The following is a 21684-nucleotide window of genomic DNA, read 5'->3' on the forward strand; positions in this document are numbered from 1 at the left end:
GTTTTGTTTTACCGGCCTGAATCAGAATCTGTATAAATCAAAAAATTATATCGGTGAAAATTTCGTTTATGAAAATTTTAAGGTTTTTGATTTTTGGTACGGATTTTTAACTGACCTAGCCTTATAGGTTGATCGATCTTTAGAAATATTTGTTTTGACAGATTTATAGAGAAATTTCTTAACTTTGAAACCTATTTTTAACTTTGTAAATCCGTTTTGAATGTCAAAAAAAACTAGATAACTCAAAATTTGCAAACTGACTGTAAAATAAATTGAAGAATTAATGAATAAATAAAGAAATCACAAAAGGTCCGAAATATTTTACCTCATATCTAAAATTGATGCATATTTGCATGACCTTAAGAATGAAATATGGATTTCAATATTTTCATGTTCAATTTGTAATCCGACAAAAAAATATCTGATGCTTGAGTAATATTCAATCTAAATTTTATTGATATTATTGTATTCTAAGCTTTGATTGGTAAACATAAAATTTGGTACAAAAAATCTATAATCTAACCGCATACAGTTTGTTTAAAAACATACAATTAGCGTAAAATGCATTTCAAAACACGTTTTTCATTCAACTGTTGAAACACTATAAATTTATCGAAAGTGCGCTTTCCACAAATAAACCTTGACAGTGAAAATACTACTACAGCTGGCTACAGTGAGTGCTACTGACGACTTATTGCGTCACTATTTCGATTGCATTTGCATCTACAAACATTATTGATGGCAACTCGACGTTTTCGTTTACTACGCATCGCAATAAAATTTGCCGGTTCTGCGAATCGATACCATATTGAGAATGACGGTTTCAAGAAGAATAACGATTCCAAGAAATTATGAATTTGATTGGACTGTGCAATATAAATGGACAATTGAATGATCACAAATTTCTAAATAAATATTTTCTATGTAAATGCAATGAGAAGTAATGGGATTTTGAGGATAGTTGACCATTACGACAGGACTGAGATTATGATGCATGCTGAGTAAAATAGAAAAAAAAACAATTGTTTGTCATTTCAATACACTGTGTGTTTATTATAAAAGTGCATTTTATTAGTTTAAAACTGTATTGTTTAGGATTGTTATTTTACATGGCATACCGGTTTATATCTTAAAATAATAAAGATTCGTTTAGGCAGTAACTGTAATAGAATTAAAAATCTAGTCTACTGGAAAGAATCTAAGAATTTCACCAAATCATCAAAACTAACTATTGAAATATTTTCCTATAAGTCCTCCTGACAACATTGCTGCCATCATCAAAGTTTTCCCGATACCGCCGCATAACAACATCGTAATCCTTTTTTAAGGAGGTACTCTCCGGGCCCCAATCTTCCGTAGGTTGCGACGCTTTTACCAGCCTTGCCGAAAGTTCAAGCTTCTCCGACTGCTTCCGGACCGCATTAGATCCCCATCCAACGATCTGCACCAACGTAGTAAATCCGTACAGACACCATCCGAAAACCTTATAACCGGTTGGGACTTCTTCGGCATCCTTGAAGATCCGCAGAATGAACACCACTATAATGCACGCCGGCATCAGCAGTCCCCAGCAAATCCTCCAAAACAGTCCGGTTTCGATGTCCAGCATGAACTTGATATCCTGACAGACCCGATTAACGCCGTAGATCCAGCAAAACGTGACGGCCTCCAGGATCACCAGCGTCAACGACGCAAACGTCACCCCGTAGTACTCGACAACTCCGAGCACGTGCAGACCAGCTGGCGTGATGTACACCAAACCGCAGCAAAACCCAGCGATCGAAATGCCCAGCACGGCCTTCCACGTCTGAACCTGCGGGTACCGGTCCCGAATCGAGGTCAGTATCGTTTGAACAATGCCCATGTTGCTTCCGAGTCCCAGCAGGATGAACATCAGGAAGAACATGACGGCGAAAAAGTTGGGCGCAAAGTCCATCTTGGCGATCGCGTCCGGGTACGTGATGAAGGTCAGCGAAGGGCCGTCCAGACCTTCAAGCTCGGTCACGTTACGGTTCGTCACGTGCGCTAGGTTTCCGACCACGCCGAACACGATGACACCGGATATGATCGAGGTGAACGTGTCCAGCCAGGAGATGATCATGGCGTCACTGTGGAAGAACCTTGGGTTATTTTTGGTGATTTGGGGTAGGATTTGGAAGCTCACCGATAGATATTGTTGGAGAAGCTGTTGAATGAGGAGTACACGATGACGGCTCCCAAGCCGATCGTAAGGGAAAAGAAACACTGCGAAACTGCTTCGTACCAGACCTAGGGAGAGAGTAGTGATTAAGTCATTGTTATTGTTCTAAAAGAGCAGATATTAACCATAGGATTCAGCAGTGCGTTGAAGTCCGGTTTGAAAAAGTACGAAATTCCATCCATGGCTCCTGTCAGTGTGCAGGCTCGAACGAGGAGAATCATCAGGATAACGTACGGGAAGATGGCCAAGAAGTAGGAAACCTTGCCGGAGCTCTTGATCCCCTTGATCAGCATGGCAGTGATGCAGATCCAACAGACTAGTAGACAGAGTGCCAACCGCAAGTCGGGAGTACCAAGGCCACTCTCCAGATTTGGGGCCATCTGGATGACAGTTTTACTGCGAAAATATATGAATCTTACAATTTGTTTCCTCGGAGAAGATCGTGGTATTCTTACCTGAAGTACAGCTGCGCCGATACAACTCTCGGCTCAGAATGATTTCCATGGTGTACCTCTAATAATAGGTTCGACGAGATGCAGCCTTCCCAACTAAGTTGACATTTGGTCCACGGAAGTGGATCCTCAAACGAGGCCATAAAATACCGCACCGCGATCGCCAGCAGCGCTGCGTAGTACCCCACAATCGTGAACATGGTAATGGTCTGCCCAACTCCAACCCCGCGCATCAACGGGCTCACGTCAAACACCTTGACGCACCCCCGACTCGAAAACTGTCCCATGACCATCTCCAGATAGTACAGCGGCCTCCCCACCACAAACAGCACGATCAGGTACGGGATCACGAACGCTCCACCGCCGTTCTTGAGCGCCGTGTACGGAAACCTCCAGACGTTCCCAAAGCCAACGGAAAGCGCCACACAGGACAGCAGGAACTCGATTTTCTTATTCCACTTTTCACGCGTAATCCCACTATCCGCATCTTCTCCAGTTGATTCCCCAATGCACAGTGGTCCAGATCGCAAAATTAAGTGGAAAATGGATTTTCCGAAAAATGGTGACGTTTTGGAGCTTTGGTGTCTTCAGAAGAGTTGTTGCAAATGGAAAGGGGCAACTTTTGGTTTGGTTCAAAATTAGGGTGGTTCACGATTAGGGTGATTTTGAAAATCTAACTTTTCAGGAATATTTTTGGGAATTTTTTTGTCTTCTAAAAAGTTGATGGGCTTGCCAATCCAAGCAACTTTGTCGAAGACACCAAAATTTTATCTCGTAATCTACGCCTTCTATGACCAAATTTATAAAAAGCATCTGAGCAAACCTTCAAAAATCAGTTTTTTGAACGTGGCAATTCAGGGTTAACTTTTAGAGAAAAGTGATATTCGGAGCACTTTTATAGCTCTACAAAACAAACATTTTCATTTTTTGACATGTCAATTTGGACTTAAGGGTCAAAAGTTACAGCCATTTTAAGGTAAAAAAGATGCAAATTTAAAACTTAAATATCTCAAAATGGCGCAAGCCAAAAAAAAAAAAAAACCCAAAATATGACCAAAAATCGATTTGTTGACATTTTGGCTCAATTCTGAGGGCAGATTCAGATTCAGCGGGCAAAATTACATGGAAAAACATATATTTGGACAATTTTCGAATTTCGTTAGGGTGGTCCCATATGGTTTTCCCTTGAAAATTAGACTTTTTCAAATGAAGATATCTCAAGTTTAAAGAAAAACACCCCTGAGATTTTTTCAGCGTTTGTAGTGCTAGATCTCTTCTTTCAAATGCAACCTAGTGCTTAAAATTTGGCTTGCGCCATTTTGAGATATTTAAGTTTTAAATTTGCATCTTTTTTACCTTAAAATGGCTGTAACTTTTGACCCTTAAGTCCAAATTGACATGTCAAAAAATGAAAATGTTTGTTTTGTAGAGCTATAAAAGTGCTCCGAATATCACTTTTCTCTAAAAGTTAACCCTGAATTGCCACGTTCAAAAAACTGATTTTTGAAGGTTTGCTCAGATGCTTTTTATAAATTTGGTCATAGAAGGCGTAGATTACGAGATAAAATTTTGGTGTCTTCGACAAAGTTGCTTGGATTGGCAAGCCCATCAACTTTTTAGAAGACAAAAAAATTCCCAAAAATATTCCTGAAAAGTTAGATTTTCAAAATCACCCTAATCGTGAACCACCCTAATTTTGAACCAAACCAAAAGTTGCCCCTTTCCATTTGCAACAACTCTTCTGAAGACACCAAAGCTCCAAAACGTCACCATTTTTCGGAAAATCCATTTTCCACTTAATTTTGCGATCTGGACCACTGTGCAATGGTGAAGCACGTATCCCCGGTTGCATCGCAGGCGTCGTCGCTGACGACCTGCAATCGAAATGTTACGTCAACAATGTTTACATTAGCGTCGCGACGCGGTTGCCCAACCGGCGTCTACAACAAACACACGTGGTGAGAGATGAGAGACGTGGAACTCAACGGATGAACTGAGAGTGAGTCGGATGGCGAGAGAATGCACGCGACTGTTTTTAGTACAGTTCTACACGCGGGAACGTGACGAATTCACGGGATTGCCGTGAGTCATGCTAATGTTGGGAGCACGTGGATGGCAAGGGCAAGCATGGATGATTTGCGTCAGTGATTTGAAGTGAAAAATTAGGGCTGCTTTTTAGTTAGATTTAATATTAAGATGGATAGCTCACAGCTTGAAATAAATAAATAAAGTGCATTCATCCATAAAGGAAATTCAATCAATTTAGAACTATCGCAGGCGCGGTACAGCTGGGAAATCCAACGTAGTCTGTGAAGCACAATCGTCATCAGAATGCTGACACTAGATCTCTAAACAAATGTTATCGAGATGTTTAGCAAACATTAAGAAAGTGTAAATAATTTCCCTGGTTTATATCTTAATAAATTGACCAAAGCTTGATTATTTCTACACTCGTCGTATTTATCAAGCTTGGTAAACTCATGCTGAAAAAATCGTCTTTTTGCCACTGAACTTAGAGTGGACATAGAATACAAAAAAAACAGTCGAATGTTTAGTAAAATAAAAGATCATTAAGGGAAAAAACTATTCCTAGCTTCAACTCCAAAAGGTCATCTTGAAAAAAATTCTTAGTAATTTCATTGCGTTTCATTTAAGTTTAATTTTTCGATAAACACATAGAATGATACGTTTGCTTGAAAAATTGCATCATCTTTTCCAACTAGACAAAATCAAAACAAGAACTTATAAAAAGCACAGAATTCTAAATTTTTAACGGATTTAGTTCTACATCCCACTATCGCTTACCGTAAAATGTGCACTATCTTGCAAAGGAACAATTTTAACCAGCAGAACTTCCGGCGCTTCACCATTATTCAACAGTTTATCCACGTTCCAACTATTTTGGGTTGGCATTTTCTTTCGTTTTTTTCCCGCACTTGCCAAGTAAATTTTCTAGCTCTCACTCTCTCGCTAGTTCACAGCTAGCTGGTCGACCTTGGCCGTGAAATGCTAGTCGAGGACTGAAGACGGTTTCGCGCCGATCGTTGCTATTAGTACAATGCACTCTAGCTAGTGAGTGTCACTAGTTGCAGTTCTACGGGAGCGGATGTAGTTGCGAGTGCATTCGCATTCACCCTGCTCTGTTTCTGGTTATGAGTGAGTGCAGAATAATGAAATGCGATTTGTTCACGCGTGGCAGTTTACATTCCCGGAATTGTGACAAATTATAACAATCGAACTTGGAAAACCCTGGTGGAAACTTACTGGGACGAAAAACTGGTGTTTATAATGATTTTTAAATGGATTTTAAATCTAATATTTGTTTGTGATTTGATTACAAAAGTTGTAACAATCGCGAATATCAAAAATCAATTATCAACTTTGAATGTGTTAGAGCATTCTCTACGAAATCGGTCTTTTTCAGAATTTTAATTTTTGTTTTTTTTAATCCGACTGAAACTTTTTTGGTGCCTTTGGTATGCCCAAAGAAGCGATTTTGCATCATTAGTTTGTCCATATAATTTTCCATACAATTTTGGCAGCTGTCCATACAAAAATGATGTATGAAAATTCAAAAATCTGTATCTTTTGAAGGAATTTTTGACCGATTTGGTGTATTCGGCAAAGTTTTAGGTATGGATATAGACTACACCGAAAAAAAGTGATGCACGATAAAAAAAATTTGGTGATTTTTAATTTGACTTTTTGTCACTTAAACTTTATTTGCAAAAAAAAAAACACTATTTTTATTTTTTTTATTTTTTTATTTGTTTTAGAGGACATCAAATGCCGACTTTCCAGAAATTTGAATTGAATTTTTTAATCAATTCCGAATTTTTCAGAAAATCGAAATATTCCCAAGTAACCACAAGCACTAAATTGAAGTATTTATTCAGTACTAAATCAGCACTCGAATGCTTTGAAGTAGTAAATAAGCATTGCGAATACCTCAAAGTACCAAAACTTTGCAGCATTACCACTAGCATTAAATCACCATTTACGACCTTGAAAATGTGCTTCAAAGCATTTGATGTTTATCAACAAAGTAACCCATCCATACGGGAAACATTTCAGCCAGTCACGCTCTTATTGACTTTTATCCTTCTCCCGTTATACTGTTCCAATAAGCGTGCGGGCTAAGGCGCATTTCCCCCAGTGTGTAACAGTTTTATTTTTGCGTGAACTGGGTTCAATTCCCGCTGACTGAATTGTTTTTTTTTGTTTATTTTTTTTTTTTGGTGGAAAACTGCAGCCTGTAATTAAGCCAAATTTTTCAAAACATATGCCCATAGCACAAAGGACATTATCAAAAGTTCTCTGGTAAATTGAATGACTTTTCTCGCAAGCAAAAAGCTGCTTTCCGGAAGTCTGATACACTTTGTGAAATTTTGCCAAACGTGGACCGTTAGCCGTTAGCCAGTGCTTGTCCCTTTTAACCCGTAATTAATTGTACTGCACTTGACTGGCCGCAATTTGCTGAGTGATAATCGATAATTTCCGTCCAACGAAATGACAACGGAAACTCGAAACAGCAGAAAGAAAGTCTAAATTAATGTTCGATGCATCAACCACATCGATTAAAACTTTCAAAACAAACACCCATTTCAGTATACATCAGTTGGCTGGCGCGCATCCTGGAGATAGACGAGAAAAATGCAAGAATAACATCAAAGTGTCACACTCACACATGAAACGCAACAGGAGAAAAAAAACAAAGAAGGCCCACCACCAAGTGTGTGGAGCAGCTAGCTGTCCTTTTTTTTTCCCCCAGCCTTGACGTCGATAAAGCAGTTTTTTTTTGTTCGAGCTTTCGGTGAGGCATTAAATCGGCATCACTGTGCGCCACTTGAAATATTTCTCAAGGGAAAAGTGCTGATTTAATGTTTTGAAGCATTATTTGCTGGTATTAAATGCCAATATAATGCTGATTTAATGCCGCTATTTAGTGCCTCGCGGTTACTTGGGTTGATCGCAAAAATTTGTTAACTGCTTTTTTTGATGTAAAATCAAATTTGCAATCAAAAAGTACTTCAGTTAAATTTTGATAAAGTGTACCGTTTTCAAGTTCAATCCATTTTCAGGTGACTATTTTGAAAATAGTCGCGGTTTATATATTTTTGAAAAGCTGGGAAAATTCTCTTTATTTTGCTTCTTTAAACTTTGTTGATACGACCCTAAATTGCTGAGATATTGCCATGCAAAGGTTTAAAAACAGAAAAATTTATGTTTTCTATGTCTCACCCAAACAACCCACCATTTTCTAACGTCGATATCTCAGCAACTAATGGTTCGATTTACAATGTTAAAATATGAAAAATTCGTGAAATTTTTCAAATTTCTCGAAAAAAATATTTTCAAAATTTTTATATCAAGACTAACATTTCAAAAGGGCCAAACATTCAATATTACGCCCTTTTGAAATGTTAGTCTTGGTTTAAAAATTTTGATTTTTTTTTTCGAAGAGATCGGAAAATTTAGCGAATGTTTAATATTTTAACATTGAAAATCGAACCATTAGTTGCTGTGATATCGACATTAGAAAACGGTGGGTTGTTTGGGTGAGACATAGAAAACATCAATTTTTCTGTTTTTAAGCCTTTGCATGGCAATATCTCAGCAATTAAGGGTCGTATCAACAAAGTTCAATGAAGCAAATTATAGATAATTTTAGACAATTCAATTGCGAAAAAATCAGTACCCAATAAAGTAGAAGTCATCACTTTTAAATTTATTTTTTTTCAAATTATCGCAGTTTTGATGAAACAAGTTGTTATTTTTCGTTTTCGTCATTTTACAGTTCTTACGCGCGGCGCGTCGAAAAACCCAGTTTTTTTTATGTTCAAAATAATAAATTGCTATGAAATATATTACAAGAAATCCAGGGACATTTTTTCAGATATGAGCTCTTTGACCTCCGCGACCTTCAAATCAGCAAATGAAATTTTCATAGGACCTTTTCAAATGCTTTTTTCCTTGACCGTTTCAAAAAGTTTTTTCGGACCTCAACATATTCTACCCGAAAAGCCCAACCAAAAATGTTTGTTAAATTGTGGCGCTCTAAAATTATTTCAGCCGTTCCGAAGATATAATTTTAAGATAAAAGTGATTTTTTGCGAAAATCGACGAAAAACGTCAATTTTAGATAGGAGCACCCTAATCGCCATACAAAAAAAAAACGGGTGTTATTGTTATTTTGGCCAAGAAACTCCCATGCCAAATTTGAGCCAAATCGGAGCACTTTAGATTTGAATACTTCCTGTTTGACGTAGAATCGCTGTGTTTTTTAATTATTCACTAACCGTTTCAATCAAAACCGAATTGAATTGACATTGGTTATGTCAGAAATTAATGGAGAATTGTTTGCCCATGTAAAAATTTCAAATATTGCCATCCCCCCTATTGTATTTATATTCCCTTTTGCTTACATTATACAAGAAGCAAAACAAAAGGAAGGACGCAAATAAAAACTGTTTATGCACGATTTGCGCCTAGATCGGCTTCTGTAATCCAACGAACACAAGCACAAAACCGAACAGCAGACAAAGCATTTTTACGATCGTGTAATCTTTTCCAGAAATTGGAGTCATTTTTGCGACTTGCTGGCTTAGTAAGGTTTGTACCTCGCAGTGGAACGCATCAATCTGTTAAAACAAAGCCAAAGATTTGTCAAGTAAGTTTTTTTTACTTTAAATTTAAACTATTATAACTCAGCAAAATGTTGTCTAAATCATGACACAATCAAAAAGTTTCGTAACTGATTGGGTAAAACTTTCACATCCAAGTTCAATGTTGAACAATGGTTGAACTTAACCTTGAACTTTCAAACAATGCTTTAATTTCCCTATTGACGTCTCGTAGTTACATAATTGATATAACAAACACTTGTTTCAGAATGTCCTCCCGCCAACTTTCGAACTACACACTGGATCGCCTGGAGGCCTCGCTGAGCCGATTCTACCTCCAGGAAAACTCCAGCACCACTGCGGTAACTTTCGGCTCTTCCGGATCGTCCAAAGGCAACCACCACCACCACGGCTTCAAGCTGGTGGCCACCGAAACCAAGGTCGTGCAGGAAACGACCCACCGCGAGCTGGTCCTCGAGGGCAGCTACGGGGATGGCCAGGATTCGGACGGAGATGATTCCGGCGATGCCGCCGGCGAGCGGAGTTCGTACGACGATGGTCCGGAAGAAAAGAGGTGCGACGAAGTTCCGTCCGGTGGAATGATTGGTTATGCGGTGGCCTCGAATCAGTACGCCGAGAAGGAGTACTACCGTGAAGAGCAGGAAAGTTCCGAGCAGTACGAGGAGTCGTCCGGTTACGACGGGGGGTACGATGGAGGTTATGAGTTGGATTCGTACGGGGGGCAGTCGGATTATGACGAGTACTACAGTCAGGATGGATATGGTGACTACTATTAGGGTGGTCTGAAGTTTTCTTAAGAAGATGCTTAGGTACGTTCCATTATCGGACTCTCTGAAGGCTGGCTGCATGAACATGAATACAGTAAGGAGAGTGTGATATCTGTGCAAGTGAAATGCTATATGTTTACCTTGTTGTCGATTTAATGTGTATTCCGTACTTATTGGAAGAATGTTAACGAATAAAAATGTATGAGTAAATACTAGTTGTTTCGTTGAATGTCTCGGCAGTAATCCAATAATTTTCTACAAATCAATACTGATAAAATGCCCTAGTTTTACAACTTTGATCTACTTAAATATTCGACGAAAAGTTCGTCGAACAATGTTCCCACTCTTGTTAAATGACTCTCCATATCGTTGCATAGCTGCGTCATAATCTCGTTTCAAAGCGGTACTCTCAGGTCCCCAGTCTTCCGTTGGTCTTGAAGCAGATCTAACTTTGTCTAGTAATTGCTTCTCCGGTTGTTTACTTGTAGCATACGCACCCCAACCTATCATCTGTAACACCACGGTAAATCCGTACAAACACCAGCCAAACACCGTGTACCCAACCGGAACTTCATCTGCATCCTTGAAGATCTGCAGCATAAAGACTGCAATGATGATCGCCGGCGTCAACAGCCCCCAGCATACCCTCCAAAACAGTCCTGTTTCGATGTTCAACATAAACTTAATATCCTGGCAGATCCGGTTTACCCCGTAGATCCAGCAGAACGTGACGGCCTCCAGGATCACCAGCGTCAACGACGCAAACGTCACCCCGTAGTACTCGACAACTCCGAGCACGTGCAGACCAGCTGGCGTTAGATAAACCAGCCCACAGCTGAACCCAGCGATCGCAATCGCCAGCACGGCCTTCCACGTCTGGACCTGCGGGTACCGGTCCCGAATCGAGGTCATAATAGCCTGAACAACTCCCATGTTGCTCCCAAGTCCAAGCACGACAAACATCAGAAAGAACATCACCGCAAAAAAGTTTGGGATAAAGTCCATCTTGGCGATCGCGTCCGGATAGGTGATGAAGGTTAGCGACGGTCCTCCGAGGTCTTGAAAGTCTTTCACTTCACGACCCGTTACGTGGGCCAGGTTGCCAACCACCCCGAACACGATGATACCGGATATGATCGAGGTGAACGTGTCCAGCCAGGAGATGATCATGGCGTCACTGTGGAAGAACCTTGGGTTACTGATATGATTCGAAATATACAATTTGGCTGCTTACCGATAGATATTGCTGGAGAAGCTGTTGAACGACGAGAACACGATCACGGCTCCCAAGCCGATCGTAAGTGAAAAGAAACACTGCGATACGGCTTCGAACCAAACGTTCGGCTCCAGCAGCTTGCCCCACTCTGGGGTGACAAAGTACAGGATCCCTTCCGCTGCCCCGTCCAGCGTGCATGCTCTTCCAAGCAAGATCACCAGAATCACGTATGGGAAGATCGCCAAAAAGTAGGACGCCTTGCCAGAGCTCTTAATCCCCTTGATCAGCATGGCAGTGATACAGATCCAACAGACTAGTAGACAGAGTGCCAGCTTCCAGTCGGGAGTTCCGATGCCGTCGTTCAAGTTTGGAGCAAGTTTGACTACAACTTTGCTGAAAATGGATCTTGATCATTCAAGGCAGCACTTAAACACCTTCAAATACCTACTCAAAGTACAGCTTCGCGGACACCACCCCGGTACCATTCTCATGCACCTGTCCCTGAAAGCTCGACGACACGCATCCATACCAGTCCGACTGACATTCGGTCCACGGCAGTGGGCTTCGGAACGAGTCCACCAGGTATCTCACCGCGATCGCCAGCACCGCCGCGTAATACCCCACGATCGTAAACAACGTTATCGTCTGTCCAACTCCAACCCCGCGCATCAACGGGCTCACGTCAAACACCTTAACACACCCCCTGCTCGAAAACTGTCCCATGACCATCTCCAGGTAGTACAGCGGCCTCCCGACCACAAACAGCACGATCAGGTACGGGATCACGAACGCCCCACCTCCGTTCTTCAGCGCAGTGTACGGAAACCTCCAGACGTTCCCAAACCCAACGGAAAGCGCCACACAGGACAGCAGGAACTCGATGTTCTTTCCCCACTTTTCACGTGTGATCCCGCTGTCATTCGAAGTCATATCCACCGAGGTTGTTACATCGCCAACCTGTAACGAGAAGATTACATCAGTGACCGTGTCGAGTCTCGTGGGGGACGCCACCCCTCTTGGCGTAGGTACAATCTGCGCAGTGCGCCTTTTCTTTATGAATGAGGCAAAGTGCAGTGCAGCGTAGTAATACTACGAAGATGCCTTTCAATTGATTCACTGAATGGTCGCGTGGCATGGTTGACGAAGTTTTTTTTTTTCGTGTGAGGTCAATTAATCTTGGTGGAGGTATACGGCGGACATGTTTGGGCTACGCCAGACGGCTGCGCCGTTCGATTGAACTTGAACTTGCTGGGAAGAGTGGAATTTTGCGGGGACTGTTTGATATTGTTTTATAACATGTCCCAATATGTCTCAATATCGGGTTTCTTTATGTTATTGTTGCTGGTTATTTTGGGTTTGATCGGCTACTCAGTCAGGGCAAAGTGACACACTGTTTATGCTGTGTCCGACGTTTCGGCGCTGATTGGCGCCTTCTTCAGGGGAAACTATTAATCAATAATTTATTGTTAGAAACTTATTACAGAACCATACATAGCTTGGCGTTTCTTGTAACACGGAGAAAAAGAGTTCCCAAAATCATGAACAAGCGTTCATGAAAATGGGAACCTTGAACAAAGTGTTCAAATCCCATGGTACGATTTTGAAAAACGTACCATGAAATTTGAACACTTTGTTCGTGGTTCCCATTTTCATGAACGCTTGTTCACGATTTTGGGAACTCTTTTTTCTCCTTGTAGCTTCCTTTTCTAAGGCTAACGTCATAAAATCCATCAAAAACTGGTGGTACACTGACTAAAATTAACAAATAATGTGAGATTAGGACATTTAGGAACACTGAATTTAACATTTAAATATCTCACACTGTCTCAAATTCTGTGGCAGTTCGAGTTAATTTGTTCGGGATATGATTTGGGCATTAAGGGGTATTCATTTTCATCGGGTACGCTTTGGGTCAAATTGTACGGGCGAATTTGATGTGTGTCAGTGTGTTGGGGTCTAATAGTGTGTAACACAGAAGCGTAAGCTGTGTTCTATCTGTGTGTTGAGTGTTGAAGATGTGGCACATTTCTAAAAATGGTAGTGTGTGACATACATGTTGTGTCTACAATTTTTGTGTTAAAAATTTGAAAACGGTGGCCTGTGTTTACACAATGCTCTTAAGCAATGCAGTTTTGTCTCTAATGCTATCATTAAAGTTGAGTTGAATGGTTTTTTATCATAGTTGAGATAAATAAGTAAATTTTAAATTTAAAGATTAGTTTGCACATATTGAATAAATAAATAAAATTATTTTTATGACATAATTGATTAACCCTCTACTGCCCAAATTTTTTTCCAATATTTTTATTTTCCCGTGTTCAGGAGGTCATTTTGAGCAACTTTTGTTCTACGAAAAACTTTACTTCTCTTGTTTTATGTTTTTCGTGTTTCATTTTTAGTATTTTAATTTTCATTTATCTTGTTTAGTTTATGTTTGTTTTCGGTAGTATTTGGCATATTCTAACACCTCCTATCATTACATTTTGCCTATCTAATTTTTTCAAGTTTTTACAGTAACTTTTTAAATTTTTTGCATGTTTTTCACATTTTCTGCTATAAAATGGCACTATTATCATTTAAATTGTAAATAATTGCGTAGAGGCATAGTCTGGGGCACTAGAAAATATAATGCGTACTTCTTTTTACTTAAAATATAGAAAATGTTAGTAAAAAACACAGCCAAAGTTGACCCTTAAATAAATGAAATTTTTAAAAACATTGGCGAAGTCACATAAAACAAGTAAATCTTCCAACCCATACATTTTCTAAAATTTTGAGAGTTCATCTATCCAATGCTGTTTAAAGATCAAAAATTGGTTGAAAAATGGATTCTTGGCGATTTTTTTAAATCGAAGCCCGTCTAAAGGCGGGGTTGGGTTGTAAAGGATTAATTTGTCACAAGCTTTACAAAAATTCAAAAATTTATGATATTTTATAACAACTTCCTTGTTAACTTGACTAAAAGTGCTAAACTGCATTATAGCACTCATTTGAGTGCTGAAGATTTCAACTTACGTCGAAAAGTAATACGTTTCGAAACTGTTTTGAACAGTAATATTGACGGCAAACCATGAATTAAATTAATACATGGACAGTTTGCTTGAAAATCTGTTTAAAGGGGTGGATCGAGGCTGCAATCTGAATAGAACAGCAGTTTTTAAAGCACTTAAAAGCTTGAAGTTTGGAAAACAATGCAACTTTTTCCACTATTATCCAAAACAAATAATAAATATCCAAGTATTGTGCAAAAACAAGGCTAAAAGAGCTGTCTCACTCGCTCTAACTGTCCCATGATATTAAAAAAAAACACAATAATTTAAATATACGTTTTAGATTGTAAAAAAAACAATTTAAACAAAAAGGTCAGTTTCAAATGAACAAATAAATAGAAACAATGATCTCAGTTGATAACAACAAAGCGTTTTATCTAGTAGGATCAAAAGTACAAACAAGGCATGATGCGATACCTGCACTAAGCTCTTAAATAAACAGAACTGCTTACAACAAACAATTTGTTGGGGTTCCACAGTAAACCAGGTCTGTTGTCAATCGGAAAGCTGTTTTATACTAGCCATAAAATGCATTGTTTAACGATGAGCAATCAATTTTACTGCTTTATTTTTCAAGCTTTCTTGTAATGAGTACTATTTACCTTTTTAAAAGTTTTGGTCAATTTAGCAAGTACTCTCTAGTTACCTTATGCTTTCCGTTAACTCCACTTCCGGGAGCTGCTTTTTCGGACAACTCCACACCACTCAAACCTTCTTCTGGGGGCATTCTGGACGAAACACGCGACAAACAATTCCGTCGTACGCGAAGCCACTTGGTCGAATGTTTGATCGTTGATAACGCACTAGTGCTTTATTTTTTATAATACTTAAAAAATAGTCACAACAGCTCGAGCAGCACCCCCTCGAAGTGAAAAGATGAACCGTCTTCTACCGGTGTCCGACGACAAGTGACGATATTTCGCGCCAGGATGCAATCATCATTCGGGCTGCGGGTTTCGCGCTCGTGTGGAGAGTTGGGCACAGTAAAAGTTAAATGTTTGATTTTGATTATGGGTACCTTTTTTCGATAATTTCAAGAATATTCGAAAAAAGAAAAGAATCATATTATTTCAAAATGATTGAAATTATGTAGGTCTAAATAAGTTAAGATTCAATGTACGAATAAACTGTGTAACAAACTATCAAAGGTGGAAAGTGGACACGACGAAGAGGTTTGTCTTTTGAATGTATTTTTACCATAGAATCAGAGCCAATTTTAGGGAGCTGTAGGGAGCTGTAGGAAGCAGAGAGCAAGTTTCCAAAATAAATAGCTATTCAGAAGTCGAACGCTGATGATATCACACATGTTAAAAACTAAAATAAAACTCGTGAGTAATATTAGAGTGAAAAAAGTAAATACTAAATACAACTTCATTCACATCATGGGTTGTTATGATTACTGAGTGAGACATTATTGCACGTTGTAGTACTCTCTTCTTAGAAATGTAGCTTAGACATCATCTAGACTCGCAGTCGCAGCTCAACTGTCAACAAACCACCTGTAACACAACACTCGCACAGTCCCACGTTCTTGCACGTGTTCGCAACTCTGTGGGTGTGTACCGAAATTTGCTTGAAACAGCAGGATGTTGGTTATTTAGAAAATTGATTTAAAGGTATTATTTTATTATTTATTTTATTTTAATTTATTTTAATACGCTGATACTTTAATGTCATTATTTTTTCAACTTGAATGAATTAGAATCGGAAAACGGACTGAACTTTTGGATTTTTTTGAATAATTTTACGCTACGAATAATTATACAACTCACCCTTTTTTAAGTTGATGTCAGTAAACACTTCAACTTCGTCAAGGTATGATAGATTTGGGCTCCCTGAGAACGCTTCAATTGACAGAATTGAATTTTAAGGATTTCCCTGCCAATGAATGAAATTGTGAATTTCGGGTATAAATGCTTAATCAACCATGTCAAATCAAATCAAATTATTCGCTCTACAGCATTGCCTTGACGTTCTCGATTGCGAGATTCCTACTTGAAACTAGGTGTCGGAAGGCTTGATTGTTGAGGCAATTGCAAACCTCTTTTTACATCTTCGCTTCCATCCACCCCGGGATTCAAACTGACGACCTTTGGATTGTTAATCCAACTGCCTCCACGCACCTGAACTGATTTGAAGGCGTAATCAAAATTCCGTAAAAACGTATTTTTCATTAAAAAAAAAAACACAAAAATGGTTCAAAAAATCTGCCATTTTCCGTTACTCAACAGTACATTTTTTTGGAACGTGTCATTTTAAGGGAAATTTAATGATCTTTTCGTATCCACATTAATCCAAACGGGTATTTTTTTCATTTAGGACACAATTAATTATTCATTTTAAAATTTCGTGTTTTTTCTAACCTTGCAGGGTTATTTTTAAGAGTACAACAATGTTCTACAAAGTTGTAGAGCAGATAATTACAAAAATTTGATGTATAAACAAAAGGGGTTTGCTTGTAACCATCATTAGATATCGCGATTTTACAACAAAAAAAGTTGGTCGTTAGTGATCCTAACCGTTCATTGTCACCCGCGATGCATCTTTAAAACACATGTTTAGATTTTTAACTTTAACTCGGAACTTCAGTAACCAAATCCAACCAAATTGCATTGTATCCTTGATTGTATCATACGGCTCATAAATGCAAAAAAAAAAACTGGAGTTTCATTGGTTTTAGTGCTTGAAGTAATCATTTTGTGAATAATATTTAATCCTAGAAAAAACCAAACTTTGTTTACATCTAGAAGAAAAAAATGTTTTTTTTTCAATTCAATTCAATTCGGTTTTATTGGTGAATAATCAAGATACAATGAGTTATTTTGAAGTGCATAACAGAGTTTTGGAGTTCCTTACAGCTGTGTGTTGCATCATAATCCATTTAGGAACAATTATTTCTTTAACTAAGGCACTAGCAAGAGTAAGAAAAAACTATAAAAAAAAACTTACAGAGATTGCAAAGGAAAGGGGATAGAGGAAGAGAAAGCTTATATCTAGATCACAGGTAATTTATCCTTTGTAGATGTGTTTGATCATCAGTTCCCCAAAGGCCAGGAATTGTTCTGCCTTGTTCCGGCAGCTCCGAAACCGCGTCATCATCTCCCCCGCGAGAGCAAAGAACTCCGGCAGGGTGAAGAGATCTTCCCCGGTGACTTCTTGCTGGGCCGTACTGCCGCTACCGGCAGCGACCACGCTGGCGAACGAACGCCCCTCAACCAGGAGGGAACGCTGAGTTTTCCGCTGGAACCGTAAGCTGTCCAGCTGCAGGAACGGCTGCGCTCGTACTTCGCTGAGGAGAGTGGGACGCTGCTGCTTTCTTTTTTCTCTTTTCCTGCTCCTCGAGGTAGGCCTTGCGCGCGATGCATCCGCGGTAATTGCCGGTATGGTTGCCGTCACAGTTCGCGCACTTTACGTGCGGCTTGGTTTGTTCTGCCTTGTCCCCCAAGTCCGCCTTTCGTGGCAGTGCGCACGCCTCCGAGAGGTGTGACTCACCGCACTTCACGCAGCGGGGCCGGAGGTTGCAGTTCCGCGAGCCGTGGCCGAATTTCTGGCAACGGTGGCATTGCGCTACGTCCGTCGGGTTCTTGGTGTAAAACCGCCAGTTTACCCAAAAACCGTCCAACGCCTTAGTTCGTCGCAGGTCTTGAATCTTGACGGTGCCGCGGTCGAAGTACAACAGGTACAGTGTGTGTGTGTACCTGTGACTGTTGTCTTTCGCGAGAGGACTTTTATGTCACGCGGCGTTATTCCAGCACCCGAGAGGTCCTTCTTGAGGTCGGAGATCGGGCGGTCTTGGTACCCCTGCAAGACGACCTTAACGGCTGTCTTCTGCACGGGGTCGAATGTGTAGAACTTGAAGTTTTTACTCTTCAATTTCTCCACAACCAGGTCGAAGTTCTTGTTGTCAAGTGTGTAGACTTGCACTGACGACTTACCGATTTTCAGACAATATCCGAGGCCTTCCAGCAACTCGTCAACATCGTCCACCAACGTGTCCAAAACAAAATTGGAGGTGGTCTACGTTCCTTTGGAGCATTGTTCGTTTTTGGCGTCGGCACTTTTTTCCGTGCACGACGATCGTCGTCGTCGTCGTCGGTAGTGGTGCTACCGTCGGTGTTGTTGTTTTCTTCGTCGTCGCTCAGCATCTGGAACTCGTTCCTGATGGGAATGTTGGCGGATGTTGATGTGCACTGGTCGTGGCACCGGAGGTACCCGAACGGGTTCGCACTGGTGATCTTGGAACATATCCGGGGTGTAGTAACTTTTTGTCGATTCCTTCTGCGCTCACGCTCCCCTGCGCGATGGCGGTCGACACGGCGTTGGTTTGTTTACCTTTTTGCACACGGCCGGTAGACGAACTTCGCGGGTTTTTCGAGGCCGCACTCGAACTGCCACGGCCACGGCCGGCCTTTGGCAGGCTGGAGAAGCAAACTCGCGGGTAACCACAATCAATTACGGCGAAAAAAATCGAAAAAACGATGGAGCACTGAGCACTAGCTGCATGCTCTCGTGCGTACACGGAGGGAGCTGTGAAGAAAAAAATGTTCCAAATTTGAAATTTGGAATTTTTAACCGTCTTCTCTTTTCAAAGCTTGATGACGGCGTTATCCGAGTAGGAAAGTCTGAATGGAGATTTGAAGAAGGAAAAAAACTTGTTTTCTACGCTGGGATTTTTGGATGCTGGTTTGAATTTGGGAAATCCCACCATTTACTGTTTTATTTATTTCTGGTACGAGTTAAGTTGAGCAACTTGGATTAGGACCTAGTATTGAATATCCTCGTTTTTTAAAGGGTGAATGGGTTTCTACATAGTTGAAAGAAATAAATTTGAAATTTCAAGATTTGTTTGCAATTTGTTATTGAATAAATCAACAACAATATTTTTATGAAATACAAGCCTTACCCGACAAACTTCGTCTTGTCTTTTTTTTTTGTTTGTTGACGTATAGCTTGTTTGCGTATTCAGCCTCCTGTGATCAAAATTTGATTTTACGCAATTTTTCCCATACAATCTGCAGATGCTCTGGAATCGGTCCCAGAGTGGCCAAAGTGACAATTTTTCAGCATATAAACCTTCCTTGGGCTTACACGAACCTAACGCAACAAAGAGCACCTCGATCCGATGCTCCGTATTGAACTGATTCGCGTTCGAACAAAACCATCGAATTTTTTTTATATATATAGATTGATCCTTTCACTGTAACTCTGATTTTGCCTAGGGACCTACATATAGGCTCTCTAATTTTGCCCGCACATATTTCTCGTACTTTTGACAACATCATTTCAAAAAACTAGGCAACCAACTTTTGTTGATTTACATTTCCAGTCGCAGTGTCCACCAAACTGGACGTTTCGCACTTTCAAATTGACAATAAATAACGATCGGCAACTGCGGCTCGCTTTGACCTTTTTTGCGAAATTTTTAAATTTTCCAAGCCAGTTTAACAAGTTGCAATAGTGCAATCGATAGCAATAATATAGAGCGAAGTCCAAATTAGTTGGAATTGCGCAATAATTAAATTGATTATAATGTCACAATATTAAAAAAAAAACCAAGAATTATAGTACTCATTTGAGTGCTGGAAAGTTTAATTTGTATGACTGTTTTACTTTTGAACACCAATCTAGTCGGAAAACGATGAATTAAAATAACTTGATACATGGATTGTTTACTTGAACACCCATTTAAAAGGGTTTTACCGTTCTGAGTCATAGCAGATTCGAATTGAGACGAGATTTGTCTGATCACGCCTTCCGTCGGACGGGGAAGTAAATGTTGGCCCCGGTCTAGCCTAGAGATTAGATCGATAGCTCAGTCCAGGTGTAGGAGCCGTCTCCCTGGGTCCTGTCTCGGTGGAGTCGCTGGTAGGCAGTTGAATTAACAATCCAAAGGTCGTCAGTTCGAGTCCCGGGGTGGATGGAAGCTTAGGTTTAAAAAGAGGTTTGCAATTGCCTCAACAATCAACACCTAGTTTCGAGTAGGAATCTCGCAATCGAGAACGTCAAGACAATGCTGTAGAGCGAATATTTAGATTTGTCTGCTCTACAACTTTGTAGAATAATGTTACACTCTAAAAAATAGCCCTGCAAAGTTAGAAAAAAACACGCAATTTCAAAATGAAAAATTTTGTTCTAAATGAAAAAATGACCTTTCTGGGTTAAGTAGATTCGAAAAGAACATTAAATTCCCTTAAAATTTCTTGTTCCAAAAATTTTTACAGTTGAGTAACAGAAAATGGCAGAGTTTTTAAAACTTTTTTAGTGATTTTGCTTTGAAAAACTAACTTAATCCACCTATGTGGTTGATGCCTTCCTCACTTTTTACCAACAATGGGTAATATAAGTGGTTTGGACACATATTTCAGCTATTTTTTTGAATCCAGAAAAAAACGTACACACATATAACTTAAGTATTCATAACTCGAGACAAGGTTGCCAGATCTTCAATGTTTTGGACTCGTTGGAAAGGTTTTTCGATAACCTAACCAACGATGGGTCGGATGGTGGATCCGGACATAGTTTACATACATTTAAGTGGGATCCGGCTTCAAAAAAGTGCATCAATATCACTTAAGAGGACATATCTCGAGACAGGGTTGCCAGATCTTCAATGTTTTGGATTCGTTGGAAAGGTTTTTCGATTGCCTAACCAACGATGGGTCGGATGGTGGGTCCGGACATAGTTTACATACATTTAAGTGGGATCCGGCTTCAAAAAAGTGCATCAATATCACTTAAGAGGACATATCTCGAGACAGTGTTGCCAGATCCTCAATGTTTTGGACTCGTTGGAAAAGTCTCTCGATTACCTAACCAACGATGGGTCAGATGATGGATCCGGACTTCGTTTACATACATTTAAGTGAGATTCGGCTTCAAAAAAGTACATAAATATCACTTAAGTGGTCGTAACTCGAGACAGGGTTGCCAGATCTTCAATGTTTTGGACTCGTTGGAAAGGTCTTTTGATTACCTTACCAACGATGGGTTGGATGATGGATCCGGACATAGTTTTCATGCATATAAGTGAGATCCGGATAAATGTGAAAACACATTTTTATATATAACTTTTGAACTACTTATCGAAACTTCAAACAATTCAATAGCGATGTATGGGACCCTAAACCAAGTCGAATGCAACCGGTTTGATCAAAATCGGTCCAGCCAGTGCTGAGAAAACTTGGCAAGAATTTTGAACACATACATACATACACACACACACATACACACACATACACACACACACACACATACACACACACACATACACACACACAGACATTTGTTCAGTTTTCGATTCTGAGTCGATAGGTATACATGAATATAGGTCTACGAGCTGTATTTCAAAAGTTCAT

The 21684-nt window shown here is 39.8% G+C and overlaps 3 protein-coding genes across 3 annotated transcripts; 1 reads left to right on the forward strand and 2 right to left on the reverse strand.

Annotated features, from left to right (window-relative positions):
- Window positions 1-1036: 1036 nt before the first annotated feature.
- Window positions 1037-3227, reverse strand: LOC6045040 (sodium-dependent nutrient amino acid transporter 1; the record flags this gene model as incomplete). The annotated part of the gene is made up of 4 exons (XM_038252905.1): window positions 1037-2108; window positions 2165-2268; window positions 2326-2596; window positions 2656-3227. Coding segments are annotated over 4 exons (1827 nt in total), but the record flags the coding sequence as incomplete, so codon positions are not given.
- A 5986-nt stretch (window positions 3228-9213) lies between these two features.
- On the forward strand, window positions 9214-10273 carry LOC119766836. The gene is made up of 2 exons (XM_038252906.1): window positions 9214-9322; window positions 9544-10273. The coding sequence occupies exon 2, from the start codon at window positions 9545-9547 to the stop codon at window positions 10070-10072; it is 528 nt and encodes a 175-aa protein (XP_038108834.1). The 5' UTR covers window positions 9214-9322; window position 9544; the 3' UTR covers window positions 10073-10273.
- On the reverse strand, window positions 10199-15243 carry LOC119766835 (sodium-dependent nutrient amino acid transporter 1-like). Its single transcript, XM_038252904.1, has 4 exons — window positions 14976-15243; window positions 11728-12236; window positions 11298-11672; window positions 10199-11240 (listed from the first exon to the last, which is right to left on the reverse strand). The coding sequence occupies exons 1-4, from the start codon at window positions 15054-15056 to the stop codon at window positions 10364-10366; spliced, it is 1842 nt and encodes a 613-aa protein (XP_038108832.1). The 5' UTR covers window positions 15057-15243; the 3' UTR covers window positions 10199-10363.
- Window positions 15244-21684: the final 6441 nt, after the last annotated feature.

This window comes from Culex quinquefasciatus, chromosome 2, assembly GCF_015732765.1.
Source record: "Culex quinquefasciatus strain JHB chromosome 2, VPISU_Cqui_1.0_pri_paternal, whole genome shotgun sequence".
Lineage (NCBI taxonomy): Eukaryota > Metazoa > Arthropoda > Insecta > Diptera > Culicidae > Culex > Culex quinquefasciatus.